General features: G+C 43.0%; 1 protein-coding gene across 11 annotated transcripts in view; it reads right to left on the bottom strand.

Annotated features, from left to right (window-relative positions):
- Nucleotides 1–23,419, bottom strand: part of tenm4 (teneurin transmembrane protein 4) — a 180,504-nt gene that overhangs the window by 64,140 nt on the left and 92,945 nt on the right. For 8 of the 11 annotated variants that reach the window (XM_089013414.1, XM_089013406.1, XM_089013404.1 and 5 more), the window contains 6 exons: nucleotides 21,766–21,960; nucleotides 19,102–19,302; nucleotides 13,441–13,626; nucleotides 9,435–9,461; nucleotides 4,824–4,970; nucleotides 3,521–3,740 (listed from right to left, as the gene is read on the bottom strand). In XM_089013414.1, coding sequence (XP_088869540.1) covers nucleotides 3,521–3,740; nucleotides 4,824–4,970; nucleotides 9,435–9,461; nucleotides 13,441–13,626; nucleotides 19,102–19,302; nucleotides 21,766–21,960 — 976 coding nt within the window. The remainder of the gene's footprint in view (nucleotides 1–3,520; nucleotides 3,741–4,823; nucleotides 4,971–9,434; nucleotides 9,462–13,440; nucleotides 13,627–19,101; nucleotides 19,303–21,765; nucleotides 21,961–23,419) is intronic. The other 3 variants (XM_089013408.1, XM_089013409.1, XM_089013415.1) reach the window with 1 other exon arrangement.

The raw sequence follows: 23,419 nt of genomic DNA, 5'->3' as shown, positions 1-23,419 counted from the left end.
CCAGAGAAGGAGACGCTGAGGGAGCGTGAAGAGATTGGGTTGAAGTTACAGATTATTTCTGGGGTGAACCGCACGGCTCACATCATCCATAGAAGAAGAATGTAAACAAGAGAGTGGACAATTTGGGCCCACTGATCCAGCAGCTGGATCGATAAGAAAATGGAATGAGTTGAAGAACAAATGGCTAAAATAAGCCCTAAAATGGCCGCTTAAAATCAAAATGGCCGACTTCCTGTTTACAGTACTCAGGAGTCACTTCAGAAAAAGTGAAATAAAAAATTGCCACTTCAAAATACATGAATGATTTCATTGTTTTTGTTTTGTTTTTGTATTTCGGACTCCTAATAACCATAATATGCATAAATGCATTTTCTACGAGAGTCGCGGGTGTGAGTAGGCTTGGCACACCCTGAATGAGTTTCGAGGGCACACATCGATAAAGAACAATTTTTATTATTTTAATTTAAATTATCTAATTAAGCCGCCAAGCACGTCTTAAGGAATGCGGGAGAAAATTGGAGGAACCGGCAAAAAGCCACGCAGGCACGTTGAGACCATCCAAAGACTTCACAGGTAGACGGCAGTCACGAGACATTTTTGTGGGTCTTCTCACGACAGAGATGCCAATGAAGTTTCATGTGGCCCTCTTAAAAGGCTTTGGGCGATGTTTATTTTACTTTATTAAATAAATTCAGTGTGGGAATACCTCCAAATTGGCAATTTATTTGTCCGGATAATAATAACCATGACGAAATGAAACAATTTCAAGAGGGCCGGTAAAGTGACAATGAACACCGACACTGATTTATTTCAATGGGGGATGGGAGGAATAAAAAATAAAGCATTTTAGAGCCCACAAAGTCGCTAATAACGACTTTGCTGGGTATCAATCTCTCCCAGTGGCTGTCCCTCTTTACTATTCCATGCGGTATCTGTCATTGACGACGCTGCTAACTGGAAAAAAAATAAATAACAAAAATAAATAAAAGCTTTTAAATAGACATAAATCGTTTTTCACATTGAAACGAATTGAAATGGCCTCAATCCGTTCCCACCCTAAAACAACTGAATTTTCTGCAGTGTGTCTTTAATTTGATGAAAACGGCACCGTATTACATGGGAAAATGTACGGAAAATAAAAAGTAGGATTATGTCATTGATACATTGATGTGGCTAAAAGGGGGTAGCCTAGTTTAATCATGGTTTGATTTCAAGATGCATTTGATAAACACTTTATTCCTGATTTTGCTTTGAATTTATCCCAAAAAAATTGACACCTGTATTCGGGGGAAAAAAGGACTATTAAAGGCTTTCTGATACGGTATACAAGTATATCTTTTTTTTTTCGAAGTTTGCTGAGCTCAGTTTTTTCAGTGTTTTACTCCCTCCCATAGGGGGTAGGTATTTACTATTCCATCCGGAATTGATGGTTGGCGCCGCCGGGGGCCACGGCACTTCCTTGTATAGCGTGTTACCCTGGAGAGAGAGTGAGCAGCTTTTATGCAGTGGCGGCCACTTTATTGGGTGACACCTATGCAGCTTCTTGCGGTAGTAAACATCAGAGGGCGGCGAGCGCTGACATGTCTACGAGGAAGCGGTTAGGTAGGATCAATGGAAAGATGATCGGCTGACCGGCTGTATCAGGAAAGGTGCCCGGGGCATATCTGAAGCCCACGAACGCACCGTCATAACCGCTTACTTCTGTCAGCAGGGATGCAGGGGAAACGAACACCAGGCATGAATAATAGATTGTCACTGATATTTTTAGGTGAGCTTCCATTCTCGCTCATCTCTGGATTCTCCACCTTTTACTTATTTATGGCCAACTCTTCTGCTACTTCTTTTGCTTCCTCGCTCGTCCGGTGGAGAGAAAATGTTGAGTGCTTGTTGACAGTTGGAGAAAATGTCAAGGGGTTGGCAGCAGGGGTTGATGCCATGCGTGTTTTTTGTACACACGCGGCTACACAAAGAAACGGTGGGGTTGGAAGCACGAAGACGTTCCTTTTACCCAAAGGGCTACTGCAAACTGCAGGATAACAAAATAAAAATAGAAATAAAAATTTGGGTCATGTCTTCAAGACTTGCAAACACAAACCCCTGAGTTTTACTTAAGATGTGAACTAGTACTCCCAGTCGATGTTTTTGGTCAAGGTATACCTCAAACTAAGGGAATTATACTTTGTGTCCTTAAAACAACTGCATAGCTTATTTTTTGAGTCACTTGATGCTGCAGCAAAATAGTATTAAAATAAGAGCATATGTTGTATATATTTTTGGGGTACACTTCGCAATGGCTTGATAGATTCCAGGTGGGGGGGTTAAAGAGAACAGTTCCACCCGTCAACATGGTAAAACTCAAAATCGGGAAAATCTGCGTCTGTCGTACTTTGTTAACGCCGAATAAAAGGAACTCTCCAAAATGAGATTGGCATTTTACCACAGATTTCAAACAATATTTTTTAGACAATTAAAAATATTATTTTGAGTGCCAGAAACCAAAACGTGTTAACCCTGCGCTGCAAAAAATATATTTTGAAATACAAGTTGTCTTCCGGAGTTTAGTTAAAAATAGTGACGTTTGAAGCCATGACCTTTCCCGTCACAATATAGCACCACGCAGCAGGGTTTGTTTTCATAACACGATAAAAAAAAAATAAACGCTAATGGAAAAGTCAAAAAATGTGATATTGTTGACTTATTTTTCAGATGTGATGTTGATTTGTCGCTAGTGAAAAATAGACGAGCAACTTCCAAAGCGGGATGCAAATAAGGTGATGGGAGACGCGCAGACGATTAAAGATGAAGCAGGAAGGAAACAAAAGACGTCGCAAAGCCTGTGGGGGTGGGGCCGAGGGGGCGCTCTGACAGCTTTCCTGCGGAATATGAAAGCAACGTAGTCGTGGAACGCGCCTCTGGGGGTGAGCCTGAGACAGATTACAGTAAAAGTAATCACAAACACGAATACAAGATGCCATTCACGTTGCTCCAAGGTGCCCTAACACCACACCATACCCTGACTCTCATTCCGTATTTGTCCATCATCAACCGTCCATCATCCGTCAAGCTGCGCGCAAACACCGCCGGCTGCCCATTTCACCCTCCATTACTCCATCCAGCTGCACCCCCCACCAATAAATGAATAAATAAATAAAACACCCATGTGACACTTGTTTGTTCTGAAGTTATTTATAGTTCAGTTGTCTTCAGCAATCGCGTGCTAAATAACAGAGAAAGCAATAACGAGCAACAAGCGGGCTCCTCGCTAATGTTATCTCGCGGCGTTTTAGTCGTCGCGGGCCCGCATTTCGACACTTGGACTCAATTCATTATTCGCCTATTGGAGTGTATTGGATGGCTTGTTTGTTGTATGTAATTGCTTTTAGATGACTACAAGTTGTGCATCTGAAAGATCACATGCCTGGAACGTGAGCTAACATTCGGCTTAAAAAAATAACACATTTTAGATGATTGCGTACCGAATGAAGTGGCCTGAAATGTGAAAACCACAAATGCTACTCACTTAGCGTCAAAAGGGCTGGCCCCGCGGACCACGTGGGTGCTCTCCCGGCCCACCAGGAAGCGTACACGCTCGTAGAAGCTCTGCAGCCTGCCCTGGTTGCTTGATGACACCTGTGTCTCCTGGATGATATCCAAAGGGTCCGGCGAGCCCACGCACAGCGAGGTGCTGTGGCAGGTCGCCTGGAGACAGCAATCCGGATCCATGCAGTCCACCAGGCCGTCTGACAAGGTCATGCATGGTCAAGATCACAAAAAGATAATAAATAAACACTGAAAAACATTAACACATGAATAAATAAATAAATGAATACATTAATGCATACATACATACATACATACATACATAAACATTAATAAATAAAAGCATACACATATGCATGCATAAAATAAATACATACATACATACATAAATACATGGATAATGTTATATGGAATACATAAACACGCAAATACATTCTGATTCTGAAATAACTAAATAAACACATAAATAATAAATAAACAGACAAAACAAACAAACAAACAAACAAACAAACAAACGAAATGAATGAATGAATGAATGAATGAATGAATGAATGAATGAATGAATGAATTAATTAATTAATTAAATAAATAAATAAATAAATGAATGCTTTCTTAAAATCCGATTAAGGTCGGGCGACTATCTGGTATAGGCCACTGATAGTTGAACGCCCCCACCCCAAAAAATAAAAATAAACAATAAATATCGGGATGGGGGTCCTAGGGGATGAAAATATAAGTCACTCCCCTTGATTGTGCTTCAGCTATGGGCCAATCAATAACAGATATTGCATTTGACATCAAACTGATAAAGATCAAATATTTGTGGAGGCATAATTATTGGCACGGGCGCTTTAAGATTTTGCACTCTTTAGCTTTGCATAAATTACGTTTTTTTCTGTTAAAAATACATGACCCCAATTAAAGTTAATTCAAAAGAATCCTGCATTAAGAAATCATTATTTTTACATCAAACAGCAACTAACATTCTTTAATGTTTCGCAACACGGGATTGCTAAAAATGTTCTTGACAATAATAAGTTAACTATGCGGCCCTGCAGCATTTTGAATCATTTTTGGAGTTAAGCAGCAAAATCCACCCTTGTTTTTGTCCATCTTGAGGGACGGCCACGTTGCCACTCGCGATTGCATAAAAATGTCACAATTTCTCAAGGGCTCCAGTCACGACCAATCAGGGCTCATCTTGATAAAAAAAATGCAGGCTCTGAATATACAGCTTGAAAAAAAAACGGGGTGGCTATATGGCGGGTGTATACAGGTCTTACCTCCGTCATTGTCCTTCAGGTCTCCGCACGCCGTCTCCATTGAGATGTCGCAGCCGCTGCCCCTCCAGCCCAGCTGGCAGACGCAATACCAGCCGCCGTTACCCAGGGTGCACCTGCCGTTGCCATTGCACAGACCAGGACAGCCCTCTGTTGACAGTGGAGGAGTTAAAGGTGGGATGTTACAAAAAGGATGTGAAATACAGCTCAGATAAAGTACAGTAATCCCTTATGTGTTTGCGGCCCACTGTGCAAAAATTATGTGACCCCCCCATCATAACGCAGATCCCCCAAGCGTCAACTTGAAGACCCGCTGGTGACCTGCAGATCCCCAGGTTGAAATGTATTTATGTGCCTGGCGGTCAGGTGGAGGTGGGGCGGGTGTTGTCTATGCGGATGGACTGGGCAAATGTACCTGCCACTTCAAGTTGATCAATGCGATACACCTTCAACAAAGCCGCTAAAATGATTTCGCAGCGCACTCCGTTGCACCCTATTCTCACAGTCGATAGCGGAGTCATTATCTGTCTTATAATCACGTGATATACCACATGCGCACATACACACATAGCTGCAAAATCCTCATAAACAAATACATTCAATGCAATTAAATTCCACCCGATAATTATAATAATTATACATTTAATTTCTAAGCGCCTTTCAAAACTCTTAAGGACATTTTACAGCCATGGAATTTTTTTGTGTGGGTGAGGAGCGGCAGCCATTTGCGCCAGCGTTCACTCTACCCGGAAGTAACCAATTCATGAATATTACTTCCAAAATATTTGACATTATATTGTTCTTGAATTAGACAATTCTTTTCATGTTTGGATTCAACTTATATGCATGCCAAAGAAGTATGTTTACTCAGAGGTGTAGTAGGCTCAGAAGCCGCATGTTTGTGATTTAATGTCGAGGGCTGCATTGCGGGACGCAGGTGTGAGGAATTCAGAGCATCTACCAAATAAATCAACCATTAAATGAGACCCAAAGAGAACTCCCCTTCTCCCCCTGAGTGTGCACAATCTCCACCACAACGACAATAAGGAAAAGAAGCCCGTGTTGGTTGGAAGGCGTAGGGGATGTTTCAGTGAGCTGAAAAGTGGGACGCTAACCGCTATGTGGCATCGCTATGCGCGGGGCCCCGAGACGCGTCTTGTTTGCCGATTATCTGGTCACGTTACGATCGCAATCACGCCGCGCGGGAGACGTTTCTGGGATATCAAAGGGGGCCGGCTGTCACGGTCGACGTTGTTAGCGAGGTGCCTTGATAACCGCCTCGCTGAGCTGACCCATTTTGTGAAGCGCAAGGAGACGGCTTGACGCTCCCTCTCAGCGTTTGCATCAAATGGCGGCAACAACGGATAGGGGGGGAAAGGAAAGTCGTGGGAGAATGTGACAGGTGGTCGGGGGGTGGGTGATAGGGAGCATTTGTGAAGATAATGGCAAAAGCGAAGACGAGAGTGTGATCTTCTGCTTCGTGAGTAGGGTTATAAAAGAAGATGTTCAAGGATATCGGGTGATCTTTGGGTGGGGACACCCTGAACTGGTTGCCAGTCAAGCGCTGGGCACACACAGAAACGAACAACCATTCGCGGTCACACTCACACCTAGGGATAATTTGGAGTTTTCAATCAACCTGCCATGCATGTTTTTAGAGTGTGGGGGAAACTGGAATACCCGCAGAAAAGCCACGCGGGCTCCGTGGAGAACATGCAAACACCTCAGAGTCGACGTGCTGCTAACCACTTGACGAGGAGGCTGCCCATTTATTAACCTGTCAAAAAATATGTTGCCTTAATTGCTTATTCCCATAACTTTGAGGAGCGATCCCCAGAAATGAAGACAAAAGAAGGCACAGTTAGCAAAAGCTCATTGCTATTTTTTGATTCATGCATTGGAAGTGAATTAAAAATGCCTTTTTTTCAGATGCTAACCCCGTAAAATTACAATGACTACATTCTAAACCTACCTTGTTTTCTGGTGTGTAAGGCGGACCCCCAATAAATAGTGTATTTTCAAACTCTGTCCATACATAAGGCGCACTGGACTATAAGGCGCACCTTTATCCATCCATCCATTTTCCGTAGCGCTTATTCCTCATTAGAGTCTTGGGGGTGCTGGAACTTATCTCAGCTGTCTTCGGGCACGAGGCGGGGGAATTGGTTGCCAGCCAATCGCAGGGCACACAAAGACGTACAAGATTCACTCTCACACTCACACCTAGGGACAATTTGGAGTGGTCAATCTGCCTGCCATGCATGTTTGTGAATGCATGTGTGTGGGAGGAAACCGGAGAACCCGGAGAAAACCCGCGCGGGGAGAACATGCAAACTCCACACAGGGAGGCCGGGACACGAACCGGCGACCTCTGCACTGTGAAGCCAACGTGCTAACCACTCGACTACCGGGCTCACCTTTAATGAATGAAAAAAGTTTTCTGGCCGGCATTTATATAAAATATTATTTATATTTAGATAATATATAAATATATACCGGTAAACGTTTTCCAAATATAATACACCGTATAAATATATACCGGTAAACGTCTTCCAAATATAATATACTGTATAAATATATATCGGTAAACGTTTTCCAAATATAAGGCACTCCACATGATCACCTACATTAAAGGCTGCTTAAAGTAATTTGTGAGACCTGTTGTGGCTCAATATAATGTCACATAAGGCGCATCTGCGTATAAGGCGCGGGGTCACTTTTTGAAGAAAATCAAGGCTTTTGCCTTATCCACCAGAAAACAAGTCAAAATAAATCAAAAAGTAAAACAAGTCAAACCTTTCACAAATCCCACCAAACATTTTGATCCAACTTTTGCTATTGGAATTCACAGATTTGACAGCAAGCCCCCTTTTTTTAAGTGAGTGCCATTGATGTGCATGTTGGCTGATCAAATATAGATATAGATATTTGACCTCAAAAACGTTCCCGGGTCACTGTGGTCCTTGAGATACTATATCGTAACAATTTTAACATTGTAACGCACAGGTGTCAAAGTCAAGGCCCGCGGGCCAAATCCGGCCCGCCACATCATTTTTTTCGGCCCGCGAAGGCAAATCAAACTTGTTAAATTCCATGATGATTGCTAAAATCTGAGCCAAAATTTCATATTTTTGGATGTCAACCACTCACTCACTCACTCACTCACTCACTCACTCACTCACTCACTCACTCACTCACTCACTCACTCACTCACTCACTCACTCACTCACTCACTCACTCACTCACTCACTCACTCCAATCCTCCAATTCACCTAAGTCTCGTTATATCGATATTCTCGGGAGTCGGGAAAAGTATCGATATAACCGGACTATCGATATATCCGATCCTGCGGCATGTAAATTTTCTCCTTGCGTTCATAGAAATAGTATCATAATAAGCAGTACTATCGATATAACCGATATCGATATAACGAGACTTTACTGTATTCATTTATTTATTTGCATTTCTCTCTCTCTTTCTATCCATCCGTACTTATCGGTACTTATTTATTTATTTTTGTTTTTATTTATTTATTAATTATTTATTTACTTGTTTATTTATTTATTATTTTTGTTTTAAACACACCATTCCTAATTATCACGAAGAATGTCAACGATCGACAGTATCTTCCCAGGTCAAGTTAGCCTTAAAATGTTTTCATTCGATAGTAGTTTCGCAATTTTTGCATCTGCTTGAATTGACTTCCAAGACATCAGAATAGGTTCCCAGAAGCTGCTGTTTGGATATGAGTCCTCCCCCTAACACCAATAAATCTTTCGCAAACGCCTCTTACACCTTCATGGACTTTTGCCAAACTCATTGAATGCCAATTTTTGTTTTTTGTTTGTGTTTTTTGTTTATTCTCCTGACTCCAGGTGGAGGAATTTCATCAGGATAACTTTGTTTGGAAAAGTTCTGTTCATTTGTACGCTAAATTTATACTAACAATCCAAGCTTGTAGTCGACGTGCACATTCCACCATGATGTCCCTGATCCACTGGTGGAAAGACGCTTTGATCCTCTCCTCTTTCATCTAGAACTGCTTCATGTCATCACAAAGAGGGTACAGCAAGTCCTGAAGAATGAATGTCTCTCTGTGTCTTTGTTTGGTCATATTGTCTCTATGCAGTCATATTATTTGTTATTTAGTTTTTTTTTGTTCTTTTGACTTCAAGACGGCGCCGCGAGAGTGGCTGCCTTTCCAGCAGCTCATGTATTTTTGTTCTTCTACTTTCATTCCTTTCATCACTTTGCTGCTGTGAAATGTAAATTTCTCCACTGTGAGACTAATAAAGGCATATACAATATCCAAGTCCAAGCTACTACATTCAATGGTAACAGCTAGCCAGCTAAAAAAGCTAGCTGCTTGATACCAGATGTAGATTGAAAAATGCAGCAGACACCCTCCCGTCACTCACGTAAATGGCTCGACTCAGCGGGTGTGAAGGTGCTAAGTGAAGACGATCGCGTGACAACGGTGCAAAAAGGTGGTGAATGGTGTTGTTTGGTGTACAGTGTTTGTCGGCGTGAAGGCGACAAAAGTTGATGGCGGTTACACAAACGATGGTGGACCAAGGGTGACGTGGAAAAGAAAAAAAGGAGGAATGCCGTACCTTTCACTACCCTATCCAGATAGTGAGCTTGGGAGATAAAAGACAAGGACAATATTGTAAGGGAAGGCAGAGATAGCAACGCAGAGTGTTAGTGCACCGCAAAAACAAAAAGAATGCAGGCATCACAAGCAAAGACGACGAGCACGAGCCGACGCCAGGATGAAAAGGAGCCGCGTGGACTTCCGTAGGAAGTCGGTCGTCTCACGAGAGCCTTTTCAAAGAATGATTGATGCGCGAGGAGTTCAGGGTCTTTTTGATGGCGGTACGTTTTCATCTTCAAACGCACCCGGGCAGACGGCGAGGTCCAAAAGAGTCGCCTTGATTGTGACAATCGATTTTAAATGCTGATCTTTGGCTTCTTAATGGACGCCGCGCAGGGATATTCAACTCGAGACCTCAAAACGGTCCATCAATAATTAAAAATTCATCGACTGGGCTCACAGATGACAATAAGCGAGGAAAAGCTTTGACCTAGCTTGAAGGCTGAGATAAGCGTCTCCATTGATGCAATGTGACTGGCTGCATGTCTGACCACAAAAAACGTTCCCGGGTCACTGTGGCCCTTGAGATACTATATCGTAACAATTTTAACATTGTAACGCACAGGTGTCAAAGTCAAGGCCCGCGGGCCAAATCCGGCCCGCCACATCATTTTTTTCGGCCCGCAAAGGCAAATCAAACTTGTTAAATTCCATGATGATTGCTAAAATCTGAGCCAAAATTTCATATTTTTGGATGTCAACTACAATAAAAGTCATTATTCTTGACTTCAGATTTCAAAACGAGTTATTCATTAATTTGCTGTGTGCTCTATATGTAATATTTGAAGGGATTTAAACATTCTAATGGGTTCCTCAAATTCATAACGGCCCTCGAGAGGAAACCATAACTACAATGTGGCCCGCGGCAAAAACCTGGTTCTTCCTCTACGTGTTATTTGTGTCCCCATTCCAAATATCTTGTTGAAGACTTTCAGTGGCGTGCCCGTCAACATATTGGGTGCATTCAAAAGTTGTGTTTCTGTTTCCGTTCCGCATGAGAGGTCGAGCACTTTTGCGTTCCCTCTGGGGGAACCTCCGCCGAGGGGGGACAAACAGGTAACCTTTCGATTGCAGGAGTTGATTCCCTGAGACTTATCGGTGGTTCTCTAATTTTCCTTGTTTGCGCTCCAACAACAACAAACAACCTTTGGGAAATAGATTGAACTCAAGTTTAGGCAAACTGAAACTCGGGATGGACTTGAGAATCCTCCTGTTACCCGACTGGACAAATAAATCGCAGACCAAATTGACACACCTTTGTAAATCCGTTGACTGGGCAGTTATACAAAGTCCTGTCATGAACAATTGGCTTAAGATTCACCAAAAAATGCCTGTTTGTAACTCAAAAGTGAAGATGAGATAAAATAAGGAGCGGGTCACATTGACACCCCTGTTGTAACGTGTTTAATTCATTCACTGTCATTCACAAATTTAGTTGGGAAATGAAAATGTGTTGTAGAGCGCCATTCTTTAATTTGTTCAGGTTTTGTTTTTTTTCTTGTTTGGGTGCCGATAAAGCACTAGCCATGGCCTCTGGGAATGTTTTTACCTTTCCACAAGGGGGGAGCATTTCCCTTTGTTCTATGTTAGCGCTTTGTTCCAGCTTCAGATGTTTTTAAAGCCCAATATAAACCAATATGTATTACATTGTATTTTGTACAGCCACCCTCATTTCAAGCTCATATAACTTGAGACCCATATAATTCAGGAATTAGCTCATTTTTTTCTGATGAAAGAAGAGAGTCTACGGTATTTTAGGCTCCATTGAATGTTTATGTGGTCCTACAACTCAATATTCTGTGGGTCCTGGAATTCAAGTGACAATGACAAAAACCCTGGCACTTGAGTGGACACATTTTTGCACGTCTGGAAGTGAATGAGCTAACTCTAAACATATGTGTGCGGAAAAATGACCTGCTGTACAATCCACCTTGAAACTTTAGATGGGTCAATGAGACTCGGTCTGGTTAGGTGGTACATGTTTAACTGTAAACATTTCCATGGGTCAAAATGACTAACTGTATGTTGAACCATAAATAAGTCCATGGGTTAAATTAAGGGGCTGCATGTTTAACTGTGAATGTTTCCACGGGTCAATGTGACCCAATGCAGGTTTACACAGTAAATGTGATTGTTGCAATTGCATTTTTAACAATTAAAATGTCCATGAGTCAGTTAGACCCATTTCATCTTTAATTACGTATAAAAATGTGACCCGCTCCTTATTTTATCTCATCTTCACTTTTGAGTTACAAACAGGCATTTTTTGGTGAATCTTAAGCCAATTGTTCATGACAGGACTTTGTATAACTGCCCAGTCAACGGACTTACAAAGGTGTGTCAATTTGGTCTGCGATTTATTTGTCCAGTCGGGTAACAGGAGGATTCTCAAGTCCATCCCGAGTTTCAGTTTGCCTAAACTTGAATTCAATCTATTTCCCAAAGTTTGTTTGTTGTTGTTGGAGCGCAAACAAGGAAAATTAGAGAACCACCGACAAGTCTCAGGGAATCGACTCCTGCAATCGAAAGGTTACCTGTTTGTCCCCCCCCTCGGCGGAGGTTCCCCCAGAGGGAACGCAAAAGTGCTCGACCTCTCATGCGGAACGGAAACAGAAACACAACTTTTGAATGCACCCAATATGTTGACGGGCACGCCACTGAAAGTCTTCAACAAGATATTTGGAATGGGGACACAAATAACACGGAGAGGAAGAACCAGGTTGTAGACATATTCCCTACCTGTAGTTATTTTCTATTTAAAATGATATAACATCATCACAATTTCATCCATCCATCCATTTTCCGTACCGCTTATTCCCCATTAGGGTCGCGCGGGGGTGGGGGGGTGGGGGGGGGGGGGGGGGGGGGGGGGGGGGGGGGGGCTGGAGCCTATCTCAGCTGTCTTCGGGCACGAGGCGGGGGACACCCTGAATTGGTTCAGGGTGTTCAACTAAGTAACTAGCTAACCGGCTATCTAACCAACTGCATAATCAACAAAGCAAGAAACCAATTAACTAGCTAACTAACTAGCCGACTAACCAAATAAATAAATAAATAAATAAATACGAATAAAATGTACTTCAGATAACTACTTAAAAGACACCTTGGTTGCCGATGTGCCCATTTTTAGGAGTGCTACCGGTGAAATAGGTAACTAACCAATCACTCAACCAACCAAACAATCAAATAAATAAATACATAAACAAATAAACACATAAATAAACACATAAATAAATAAATAAATGTACGTCAAATATCTAGTCAGAAGATACCCTGGTTGCCCGTGTGCCCATTTTCGAGAGTGCTAACATAGTAACCAAACAGGTTGAAACAGGTAGTAGACCGGACCCCGACAAGCTATATCTTTCACGCTTATGCTCATTCAGGAAGGGGAGATGTAGATGAGCAGTCGAAAAGGGAACAGGTGCATCTGTCGCGAATAGTGAGTTCCGAAATATTCACGGTGGTGGAGATTCTGTTTTGGTCATTGCGAACTGCATATACTCAAAAAAATGACAATGAACTGACAAGGTGCCGTGCAGTGAAAAAGGGGGCACACCACCTGAAGCAATTGTAATGGCAAAACATTTAAAAAAAGAAAGGGAGTGGGATTTGAAAGAAAGCTGTTGCCGCTTGGCCAAAACCTTGAACAAGCAGTGCAAAGGAGAGCAAACACGCACAGAGCCGACCGAGCGGGCGGAAATGAGGAGCAAAAGGGGAAGAGGATGAGTCAACTCAAAGGACACCTTAGCACATTCCCACATTAAAATGTATGAAGGCAAGCCCCGGATCCTTGAGTAAACCCGTTCATGCTTTACTGAGTTGCTCAAATTCAATTAAGCATGCTGCCTCCCCGCCCACCCGCCGTCTCTCTGCGAGCGGAACCCCACCCACTAGCCTCCCCTCTGCCCTCTCATCACGTCCACAGCTTAACAGGCAAAAACCGAAGCGTCAGGCCATCCTACCGATGGTGCAGTGTTCGCCGTTCCAGCCGGGGCTGCACTCGCACTTGCCGTCCTTGCATGTGCCGTGTTCGTTGCAACGCGGGTGACACGCCCTTTGTTCGCATCCGGCGCCCATCCAGCCGTCGTCGCAGCGGCAGGTGCCCGACGCGCACACCCCGTGGCCGCCACAGTCGGCTGCGCAAATCTCTGTGGGAGACAAAGATGGACAGGGGGGTCAGGGGGTGGAAGGGGGTGGAAGGGGGTGAGTGAAGTGACAGGAGTGAAAGAGTAGACAAATCCCGGACTTATTGTGGAGGAAAGGCGGCCACGCTTCACTACCTTGTCTCACGCACGTTCAAAAGGATTCCGCCTCCTTTTTGCACAATACAAACCTAATAAGACCATTACACAAAAAGCACAGACGGAGACGTTGGTAGGCCTTATGGTAGGTCTGCTGCCATTCTTTTTTTTGCCGTTATTCACTTCTATCTCGTCACTGCTAAGACCTTTTATAAGATTCATATTGAATCTGTGAGAGGAGAAAAAAAAGTCCATTGCTTCGTTACGAGTTCGCAAAAAATTCCATTTTGGGTGCGGTTATAAGCAGAAGTAGGCCGAGTAACACAAAAAAATGTTGCACAAGAGTACAGAGACTTGAGGATATCGTGTAAAAAGTCGGCCTTTATATTCTTCAATTAATTTTCTGTTTTCACTCGGCAAACGGCAAAAGTTTGACGGGTGAAATGGAGTTTTCGTAGGCGGTTCGTCAAACACAGATGGCACTTTACACAGTGTTGCGGGTCTTGTTGCGAATCATGTGGTCATGTGACTGCCTGGAGCTGTTTGATTGGATAAATGCCGTTATTTTAAGGTTATTTTGGAATGGTCAATGAGTCAAGTGACGCTTCCAAATAAATACGAAACAATAAAAGTAAAAACACATGAATAGCAGAATTTAACTTCATCTTATCAGGCTTTTTCTTCATAAAAAGAATCTCGCTAAAAAAATGTTGCGTAAAACTATTCGGATCTCTGACAAGCACACTAGCCATGTTAATGGCTAGCATGTTAGACATCAATATGGCTATCATGTTAGCACGGAAACATTAAGTGGCGATAACAAACATTTTGTGACATACAATTCGCATTGATCAACATGTTACTGTTGCAATTGTCTGCAGTGTCCATTTCTTAAAAAGAAGACAAAATAATGTTTGTTACGCTTTCCTAAAAAACAAGATTTGAACTCAGATTTGACGCTGTACATTATTTTATTCATCTTCCAGGAGAATGTGTTGCCGGCAATTTCTTGTGCTTTCATTTTATATTTGAAATCTATTTTCGCTGGTATCAAAGAACAGCAGTTTTATGTTTGGCAATTCAATCGCTCTTTTTCACACTGTCTAGCAAAAACAGAGAAAGCCAACTTGTGTGAAAAGGTTAAAGCAATATGTAACATGCTCCTTCCACATTTGGTACAGCGCACACGTACGCTTGTTAAGAAAAAAAAAGTATCACAACGATGGTGTCTCATAACAAGATGCGGCGTTTGGAACCCAATCAAGACGACATATATGCATAATGATACACGTTAAGCGCACTTGAGATGTGCAAACGGGCTGGTGGGGGTGAGAAATGAACATCTTGCGCTAGCTCGTTAGCACATACGACGAGATGAACACCCGGGAGCAACCTCGGCATCGACTTGGGGTGTCACGATGACGTTCATCTGGCAGTGCTGGAAAAAAAATACAGTATGAAAAGTGGCACGGCATGAGCCATCCATCCATTCATCAATCAATTTATCATCAATCTATCGATCGATCTACCTATCTATCCATCCATCTCTCTCCCTCTAACTATCTATCAGTCGATCTGTCTATCTATCCATCTATCATACATCTATGTATCCCTCCGTTGATCCATTCACCACCCATGATGCATCAATCCATCCGTTCCTTTATTTATTTATGTATTCATGTATTTGTCTATTTATGTATTTATTTAGTTGTTTATTTGTTTATTTGTTCATTTATTATACAGTAAAGTCTCGTTATATCGATATCGGATATATCGATAGTCCCGGTGATATCGATACTATTTCTATGCACGCACGAAGAAAATTACATGCAAACAGGGTCGGATATATCGATAGTCCCGGTTATATCGATATTTTTTCGGACTCCCTTGAATATCGATATAACGAGACTTTACTGTATGTGTATTTACTTATTCATTCATTCATTTATTTATATGTCATTTTATTATTATTTTTATTTGTGGATTAGTTTATTAGTTTATTCGTTAATGTATTCATTTACGGTTGTCGGGGTGCAAAAAAAAAAAAAAAACATTCCAACTGGCAAACGGCGCTACAAAAACGCAGATGCGGAACTTATTGAAGATACTTTTTTCCTAATTTAAAGCAGATTCTTTACTTACAGACAGTGTATTATAGGTGTTCAAATACCTGACATGTTTCGGCATATACTTCCGCCTTCTTCCACGAAACGTAAAGAAGCCTCAACCCGTGCTTATGATGGCTTCAAAGCCACCCAACAACACGATCTAATCCTTGGAAGCGTAAAGGCGGGAGAGCGCCAATGGTGGAATTCAGTGAGAGGCTTGCTCACAGATGGTTTGTCGTCCTGTTGGGCGGCAAACTCGGTGTTGTGTTACAGGAAGACATGACGGTAAACAGGATGAAGCAGTATGGTCATCATCATTATTTATCGAGTTCACTATGTCACTTCCATAGAAAATAACGCCCTCCTTTCCAGATGACCCCTTTAAGGCAGCGCTTGGAATATCCGAGGACAGAGATTGTCATCTCAGCGAGAAAGAAAAAAATACAAATTGCTGTCTGAGTGGAAGCAATTGAAGGCCGATGTCGTGATTATCACTGCATCAGAGACGGACTCTAATCCACTCGGGGTTGAAGGGGGGGTCTCTCTCATTCGCGAAGAAAATTACTTTGCTGCCAAATGAAAAGCTTTGATTTTTTTGGGGGGGACCGCATGTTTGAAAAATCAGTCAGCTCCGTCAAACCTGCACAATGCAGAGGCATATAAAAAAAATAAGTAAAATAAAATGAATTAAAAAAACTCTTTTCATCTGACAAGAAGCCCCCGTGAAGTTAAAAATAAATAAATAACAAAATCGGCCTAGCGTAAAACCGTTGGATTCGTCGCAAGCTGCTTTTTTCGTGGGGCAAACAGGCAATTACTCTCAAAATGTATCCGGTCGAGATGTCTCCTAGCAGAATACAAGAGTGTTAATACGAACTGCCAGAGATGTCACAGTTGTTGTCGGGCGAGGTATTATAAAAAACGTCTGTCACAAAAATGGCAGTTTGGTTATTATGAAATTGTATTCTTTCCGTGATGCACATTTCACAGATGATGGCAGCAAGCGTAGCTTTGCCTACTCATCAGCACATTATATCCGCTCGGCCGTCAAGGAATTATTTTTCTGGCGCCAATCAAGGCGGAGACATATCAGGGATCCGAACGTTGCTGCTTTATGAGCAGTACAAAGCCTTTGGGTAATTGCAAACGTGGAGTTCTTAAGGCTCATGGATGCCGTCCGTAAGTTGCAAAGTTTTGATACGATGTCAACGACCATTGCCGTGACGAGGCCGTGCAGCCATTGCGTCGGACGAAGCAATTCACCCGCTCGAGGGCGTACGCTCGATCGACTTTGAACCCCGTCGTTGCTGTGTTGTTTGATGATATTGTGTGTGTGTAAACATAAAAACTGTGATAGCATTAAAAAAAAAATAACGAATTGTTAGCATCTACAAATTTTCTTATTTTCCTTATATTTGGGTTGAAGCTTTGCCATCTGGTATCATTCGGTATCAGTTTTGCATCTTGGACATTGTCAATTTACAAAAAATACGATGACAACGTCACAGATTCTTTTTGGAATGCAAACCACTGCTGATATACGAAGGGTGACTGCAGTCGCGTAAAAATATCCATTCCTAGTCATGGGCAATTTTTGAAATAAATAATAATAATATAATAGTCAAACTGGTGTTTCAATATTTGAGGAAGGGAGCGGTTCAAATCGACGGCTTGGTGTCAAAATGCCTTAAAGACAATCGTATGTGTATATATATATATCTCATCTCATTTTCCGTACCACTTGTTCCTCATTAGGGTCGCGGGGGTTGCTGGAGCCTATCTCAGCTGTCTTCGGGCATGAGGCGGGGGACACCCTGAATTGGTTGCCAGCCAATCGCAGGGCACACAAAGACATACAACAGTCACTCTCACACTCACACCTAGGGACAATTTGGAGTGGTCAATCTGCCTGCCATGGATGTTTTTGGAGTGTGGGAGGAAACCGGAGGACCCGGAGAAAACCCACACGGGTCCGGGGAGAACATGCAAACTCCCACACAGGGAGGACGGACCGGGACGCGAACCGGCGCCCTCTGCACTGTGAAGCCGGTGTGCTAAGACTACCGGGCCGCCTATATATATATATATATATATATATATATATATATATATATATATATATATATATATATATATATATATATATATATATATATATATATATATAATACGATTGTCTTTAAGGCCTGCACCTGCACAGGTGCTGGTCGTCCCGATCAGATTGGTGACCAACGGGTAGCGACGTCAGCCCTGCCGACAGCCTCTCAGGTGCTGGTCGTTATAATCACTGACACTTAAAAGGACACCTGGGCACGACCATCCGGTGTCGGTTCATTGTTTGCTGCTTGTTTGCTGCATGCATTGTGTATGTGTTTGTTTAACCTTGGCGGACTTTTACTTTTGGTCTTCTTTTGCTACTTTGTATTTTTTCTGTTCAGATGATTTTGATGTTTTACATTTTGTTCCTGCTGACCTTTAATTTAGTACAATTTGTCAAACAACCTCCTGCTCCCTCCTGCCTGCTTTTTGGGATCCGCACCCGCCATGACCACCTCGCAAACTGTGACAGGCTCCAGCACCCCCCGCAACCCTAATGAGGAATAAGTGGTACGGAAAATGGATGGATGGATGATTATTATTATTACTATTATTATTATTAGTAGTAGTAGTACAGTACAGTAGTAGTTGTAGTTGTTGTTTCGGCACCAATTTATGTTGGATTATTTTGATCGTTCGCCCTTGGTTCATTGCTTCGACGGGTGTTGATGGAAGAGGATGGTTAAATCATCAGGGAGACAGGTGTAGAACAGAAAGTTGGTTTAATCTTGGAGAGAGCGGAGGCATCGCGGTGTCGGCTTAAGGAGAGAGCATGGCGATAGAGAGAGAGAGAATGAGAAGGGAGAGCATTTTATACGGCGCGCAGTGTGTGACGCGAAAGGATGTGACGTAATGTAAATGCGACATCATGTAAGGGAAGGCAGAATATGACGTATCAGGAAGTTCAACATGTAAACAAAGATGACAGAGCGATGTTTAGAGATGTTTGTATGGCGAATTACCCCAACAGTTGTTTTAGTAGAAGTGCTACTGGTAGCGGAAGCTGTAGCAGTAGCAGTAGCTACTACTACAATAGTAGTAGTAGTAGTAGTAGTAGTAGTAGTTATTGGAGTAGTAGCAGTGGTAGTGGCAGCTGTAGCAGTAGCTACTACTACGGTAGTAGTCGTAGTAGTAGTAGGAATAGTAGTAGTAGTCATAGTTGTAGTATTAAACTCACCCATGGAGCAGTCGTGGCCCGTCCAGTTGGCGTCGCAGCTGCAGGTGCCAGCGTCGGCCAGAAAGGCACCGTGGCCGGAGCACTGGTCCATGCAGGACGCCCTGGGGCTCTCGCATCCCTGCCCGCCCCAGCCCAAAAAGCAGTGGCATTCGCCCTGGACGCACACCCCTCGGGTGGAACACGTCGGATCCAGGCAGTCCACTGATGAGAGAAAACTTTCTTCAGTTCAGCTGTTGGTTACCGCCGCAAATATATGTCGACCGCGAACAGAATGCGGCAGATCGGAATCCCAGTGAGCAAACGACGCATCTTCAATGGCCGTACGTGTTTAAATGTCAGCTTTTTGTGATATCGAAAAATGCGGAATCATCTCAAAATATTTTTTATCAATCTGTGGGTTGGAAAGAACAAACACTTGCATACTGTACTTGCATAAGTGTCCGCACCCTCACAATTGGCTGCGTTTGAAAAAAAAAAATCACCAATAGCAATCAAAGTTGAGTTTAACAAGAGTCGGCACACCTTTGCAATTACTTGACGTGGTTACAGACAACAGAGGCGTATGGAGAACAAGCATGTTTTAAACCTGAAACTGGAAAACTAATGTTTTTCTATATTTAAATCCATAAATATGTATATTTTTTTGGAGGGTCTGTGTGTTTCAATCAATGTAAATGGGTTTAAAGCATGCACACGCCATTCGGCAAGACTATGTCCACCAAGACAATATCCGAATGCTGCGCACAGATGGCAATGGGACAAAGGGTGCGTGCACCACGTCAGCATTGCCCCCATTTTAGAATGTCATAAATCGAACATAAAAGGCCACCGTCGTACGACAAACGGCATCTCTCGCTTCTCGCCAGATGGTTTGTGCGTCGGGCGTGAGGATCTGAGGACTGACTGACGAGAAACTCTCCTGGCAATTAATCATGGGCGGCTGAAGGTCGCGGAAAAGAAAGGTAAAAATGGGAAAGGCCGCTCTCGCCCGCGAACCGCTGACATGTCATCCCCAAATAGAACGAAAGGGGAGGGGGGATGACGCGCACACCATTTATCAAACGTCCCTGATGCCATTTCTCATCTTGCAATGAGAGCCTTCAAGAGCTGACAAACACAATGGCCGCCTCACTCTTATCCGCCACGGAGCTCCCGCCGGATTCACATCAGACGCCGTGTCCGACTCGCAACACAATACGCGGAATGTTTTGTTATTGATGCTGTGCCTTATAGCCATCGCTTACAGTCTGTCAGTCAGAGTTGCTATGGAGGACAGACTGACCCCCCTTCCACCATCGCAAAATGAAAACAAGGAAAGAATGTTCGGCATCCAACGCGATGACTTTTGAAAATAAACAACCATGCTAGCTTTGTTAGCTAACACGAGTGCATTACTCTGCAGTCCCCAACTTGCTATTGTATCCAGTGACGGGAGGCAGGTAAGGCACAGCCTCACCTGTCATCATGGAAATATCAATTGAAAAAATAAATTAAAGTTATATTTATTTAGTGATTTGTACTTTAAAGTTCTTTTCCATTTAACTTCACATTTTTTTTGTCAAAATCGCTGAATTTTTAGATTTACCGTTCAAATACTAAGTAGAGACGAGCGGTGAGGCAGCACCGGTTGAGCCTCACCATGGATTGCGCAATGACTATGCTCACTGTGCTGGCTTGCTCTGCAGTGAGACTGCATTGCTGTCCCTCTGCATATCGCTGTTAAAGTGTTCAAACACTTAGTATATGAACTAAATTTCTACAGTTTAGCTGGTGTATATAATGCAGAGTCACTTCACATTATAGACACTGTACTACAGTGTTTATTTTATTTTTATCAAAACTGTGTGCATAGGTGAGCCACACAGTTCTCCTGCCTCATGACAGGGGGCGCTGGTGATTACAGAGATTCTTCTTGCGCCTCCTCGGCTGCAGAATAATAGAATTAGTGAGAGCAAGCTACAGTACAACAACAGTTAGCAAGTGCAACCATCCAGCCATTTTTTCGTGTTGCTTGGCCTTATTTTCAGAATGGAGGATTACATGTCTAAATTAAAAGAAAGAGACACTTAAAACTGAAGAAGGAGCGGCACATGGACTTCATTTATAAGTAAAGGTAACATGATTATAACGTTTTTTTATTCTTTTTTTCAATGCTACAGTTTATATATAGAATGCTGACATGACATGTTAAACAAAACACGTTAACTGTTGCCAATCAAATGGTGAATAAGCTACTCTGTGGAGTTCATGTTTGTCTATCCATCCATCCATCCATCCATCCATCCATCCATCCATCCATCAATCTACATACCTACCTACCCATCCATCCACTTATTTCATCATCATCATCATCATCATCATCATCATCATCCATCCATCCATCCATCCATCCATCAATCCATCATTCATTCATTCATTTTTGCTGCCCTCAAGTTTCCGCTCTGATGAAATTTGTTTCATTGGTTAAAAATAAACAGAAGAGACCCTCATTGCGAATCATTAAAGAGTGTCGAACATTTAAAACACATCTCAATTTAACTGGACCGCACCGGTGTGCTCCGCAATCTAAATTTTGTTGTTGCTGTCCGTCTCTTCGTGCTCCCTTCGGCCACTTTTGCAAACACACCAATTGAATCCGAAACACCCGCTTTGAACGTGTCTTACCTTCTTCACAGTTCTCGCCTTTGTAGCCCGGGTTGCAAATGCATGTGCCCACGATGCAGGTGCCGTGGTGACTGCACGTGACGTCGACGCACTGGTTGGTGGGCACGTCGCACTCGGAGCCCTTCCAGCCGCTGTGACACATGCAGCGACCTTTCAGGTATTGACCGTTGCCACTGCACAGTACCGGACAGGAGGCTGTGAGAGAAAGCAGAAAGACCATGAGGGCACGTTAGCGTCAAATGATGTCACAGGATTTTAGCCTCGAGTCAACCCTGATTTTTGAGCCATCTTAAAGTATTATGAAAATCCAAATATTATAATTTGCCATTACTATCCAAAGTCTGTGTGAAAGGTGTTGTCATGTTCCGAGCGAGAGTGACGGCAGCTGACTCGTCAGAACGTCATGGAATGTTTGGGATCTCAAAGCATGTGACAGAGATGTACTATCCAAGCAGGATGTTTATTCATGAATAAAAGAAAACACAAGAGTAAGAAGGGTAAGAAGGCATGGGGTGATCCGACCCGCTTACTACGCCAAAAAGCAAATGGCACACGAGTGTGCAAAATTACGCAATCCCGGAAGATGACATAAATTTACAGGACACGGGGAGAATACCTCGGACCGGATATACTCGTGCATCGAAGGAAGAGTCCAGGTACGGTAGAGAGGCGAGGTGAGTCAATCATCCGGCATTGGCGAGGTGACAGTGAACCGTATAAATGCCCCATGTCCGTGATTAGAGAATTGACAGCAGGTGGAGGGCGGCCAGGAGAGGCAGCCCCGCCCCCCGCTGTCAACTCGCACGTGACAGGTGTCGTTAAAGATGTATGAAAATTCTACAAATAATACGTCTCCAGTCCAAAGCTTCAATCTCATGCCGCCATGGCAAAATTGTAGCGTGTCAAATGGAGCCCCGGTTCAAACTGCAGACCTCACTGATCATTCTCTTTCTGTCGCAACACCTGTGCAAGAGGGAAATGCTCACAGAATTCAATCTGAAAACCAATTGGATTCCTGGAGCCCGGCTTTCCAAGAAAGCATTTTGAGTTGGCGTTTCGTTGCATGCAAAATTTGTTCGACGGGTGTGACGTCAGCACCAAATAGAAGTAAAAGTAAATGGAAAAAAAAATAATAATAACAAAAAAAGCTATTTTTGTCATGATCTGGTTGGCGACCAACGGGGGGCGCTGTCGGCCCCGCCTGCACCTGCACAGGTGCTGGTCGTCCCGATCAGATTGGCGACCAGCGGGTAGCGACGTCAGCCCTGCCGGCAGCCTCGCAGGTGCTGGTCGTTATAATCAATGACACTTAAAAGGACACCTGGCACGATCATCCGGTGCCGATTCATTGTTTGTTTGCTGCTTGGTTGCAGCATGCATCGTGTACGTGTTTGTTTAACCTTGGCGGGCTTTTACTTTTGGTCTTCTTTTGCTACTTTGTATTTTTTTCCATTCAGATCATTTTGATGTTTTACATTTTGTTCCTGCTGACTTTATTTTAATACAATTTGTCAAACAACCTCCGGCTCCCTCCTGCCTGCTTTTTGGGATCCGAACCCGTCATCACCACTCCGCAAAACCGTGACAATTTTAACGTACAAATTAAAAATAAATAAACACACAAAATACATAAATAAACAAACTAATAAATAAA

Source organism: Hippocampus bargibanti, linkage group LG14 (assembly GCF_051943395.1).
Source record: "Hippocampus bargibanti isolate YZ-2025 linkage group LG14, ASM5194339v1, whole genome shotgun sequence".
Lineage (NCBI taxonomy): Eukaryota > Metazoa > Chordata > Actinopteri > Syngnathiformes > Syngnathidae > Hippocampus > Hippocampus bargibanti.
The sequence above is the reverse complement of the archived record's forward strand: the minus strand, read 5'-3'. Positions and strand labels throughout refer to the sequence as shown.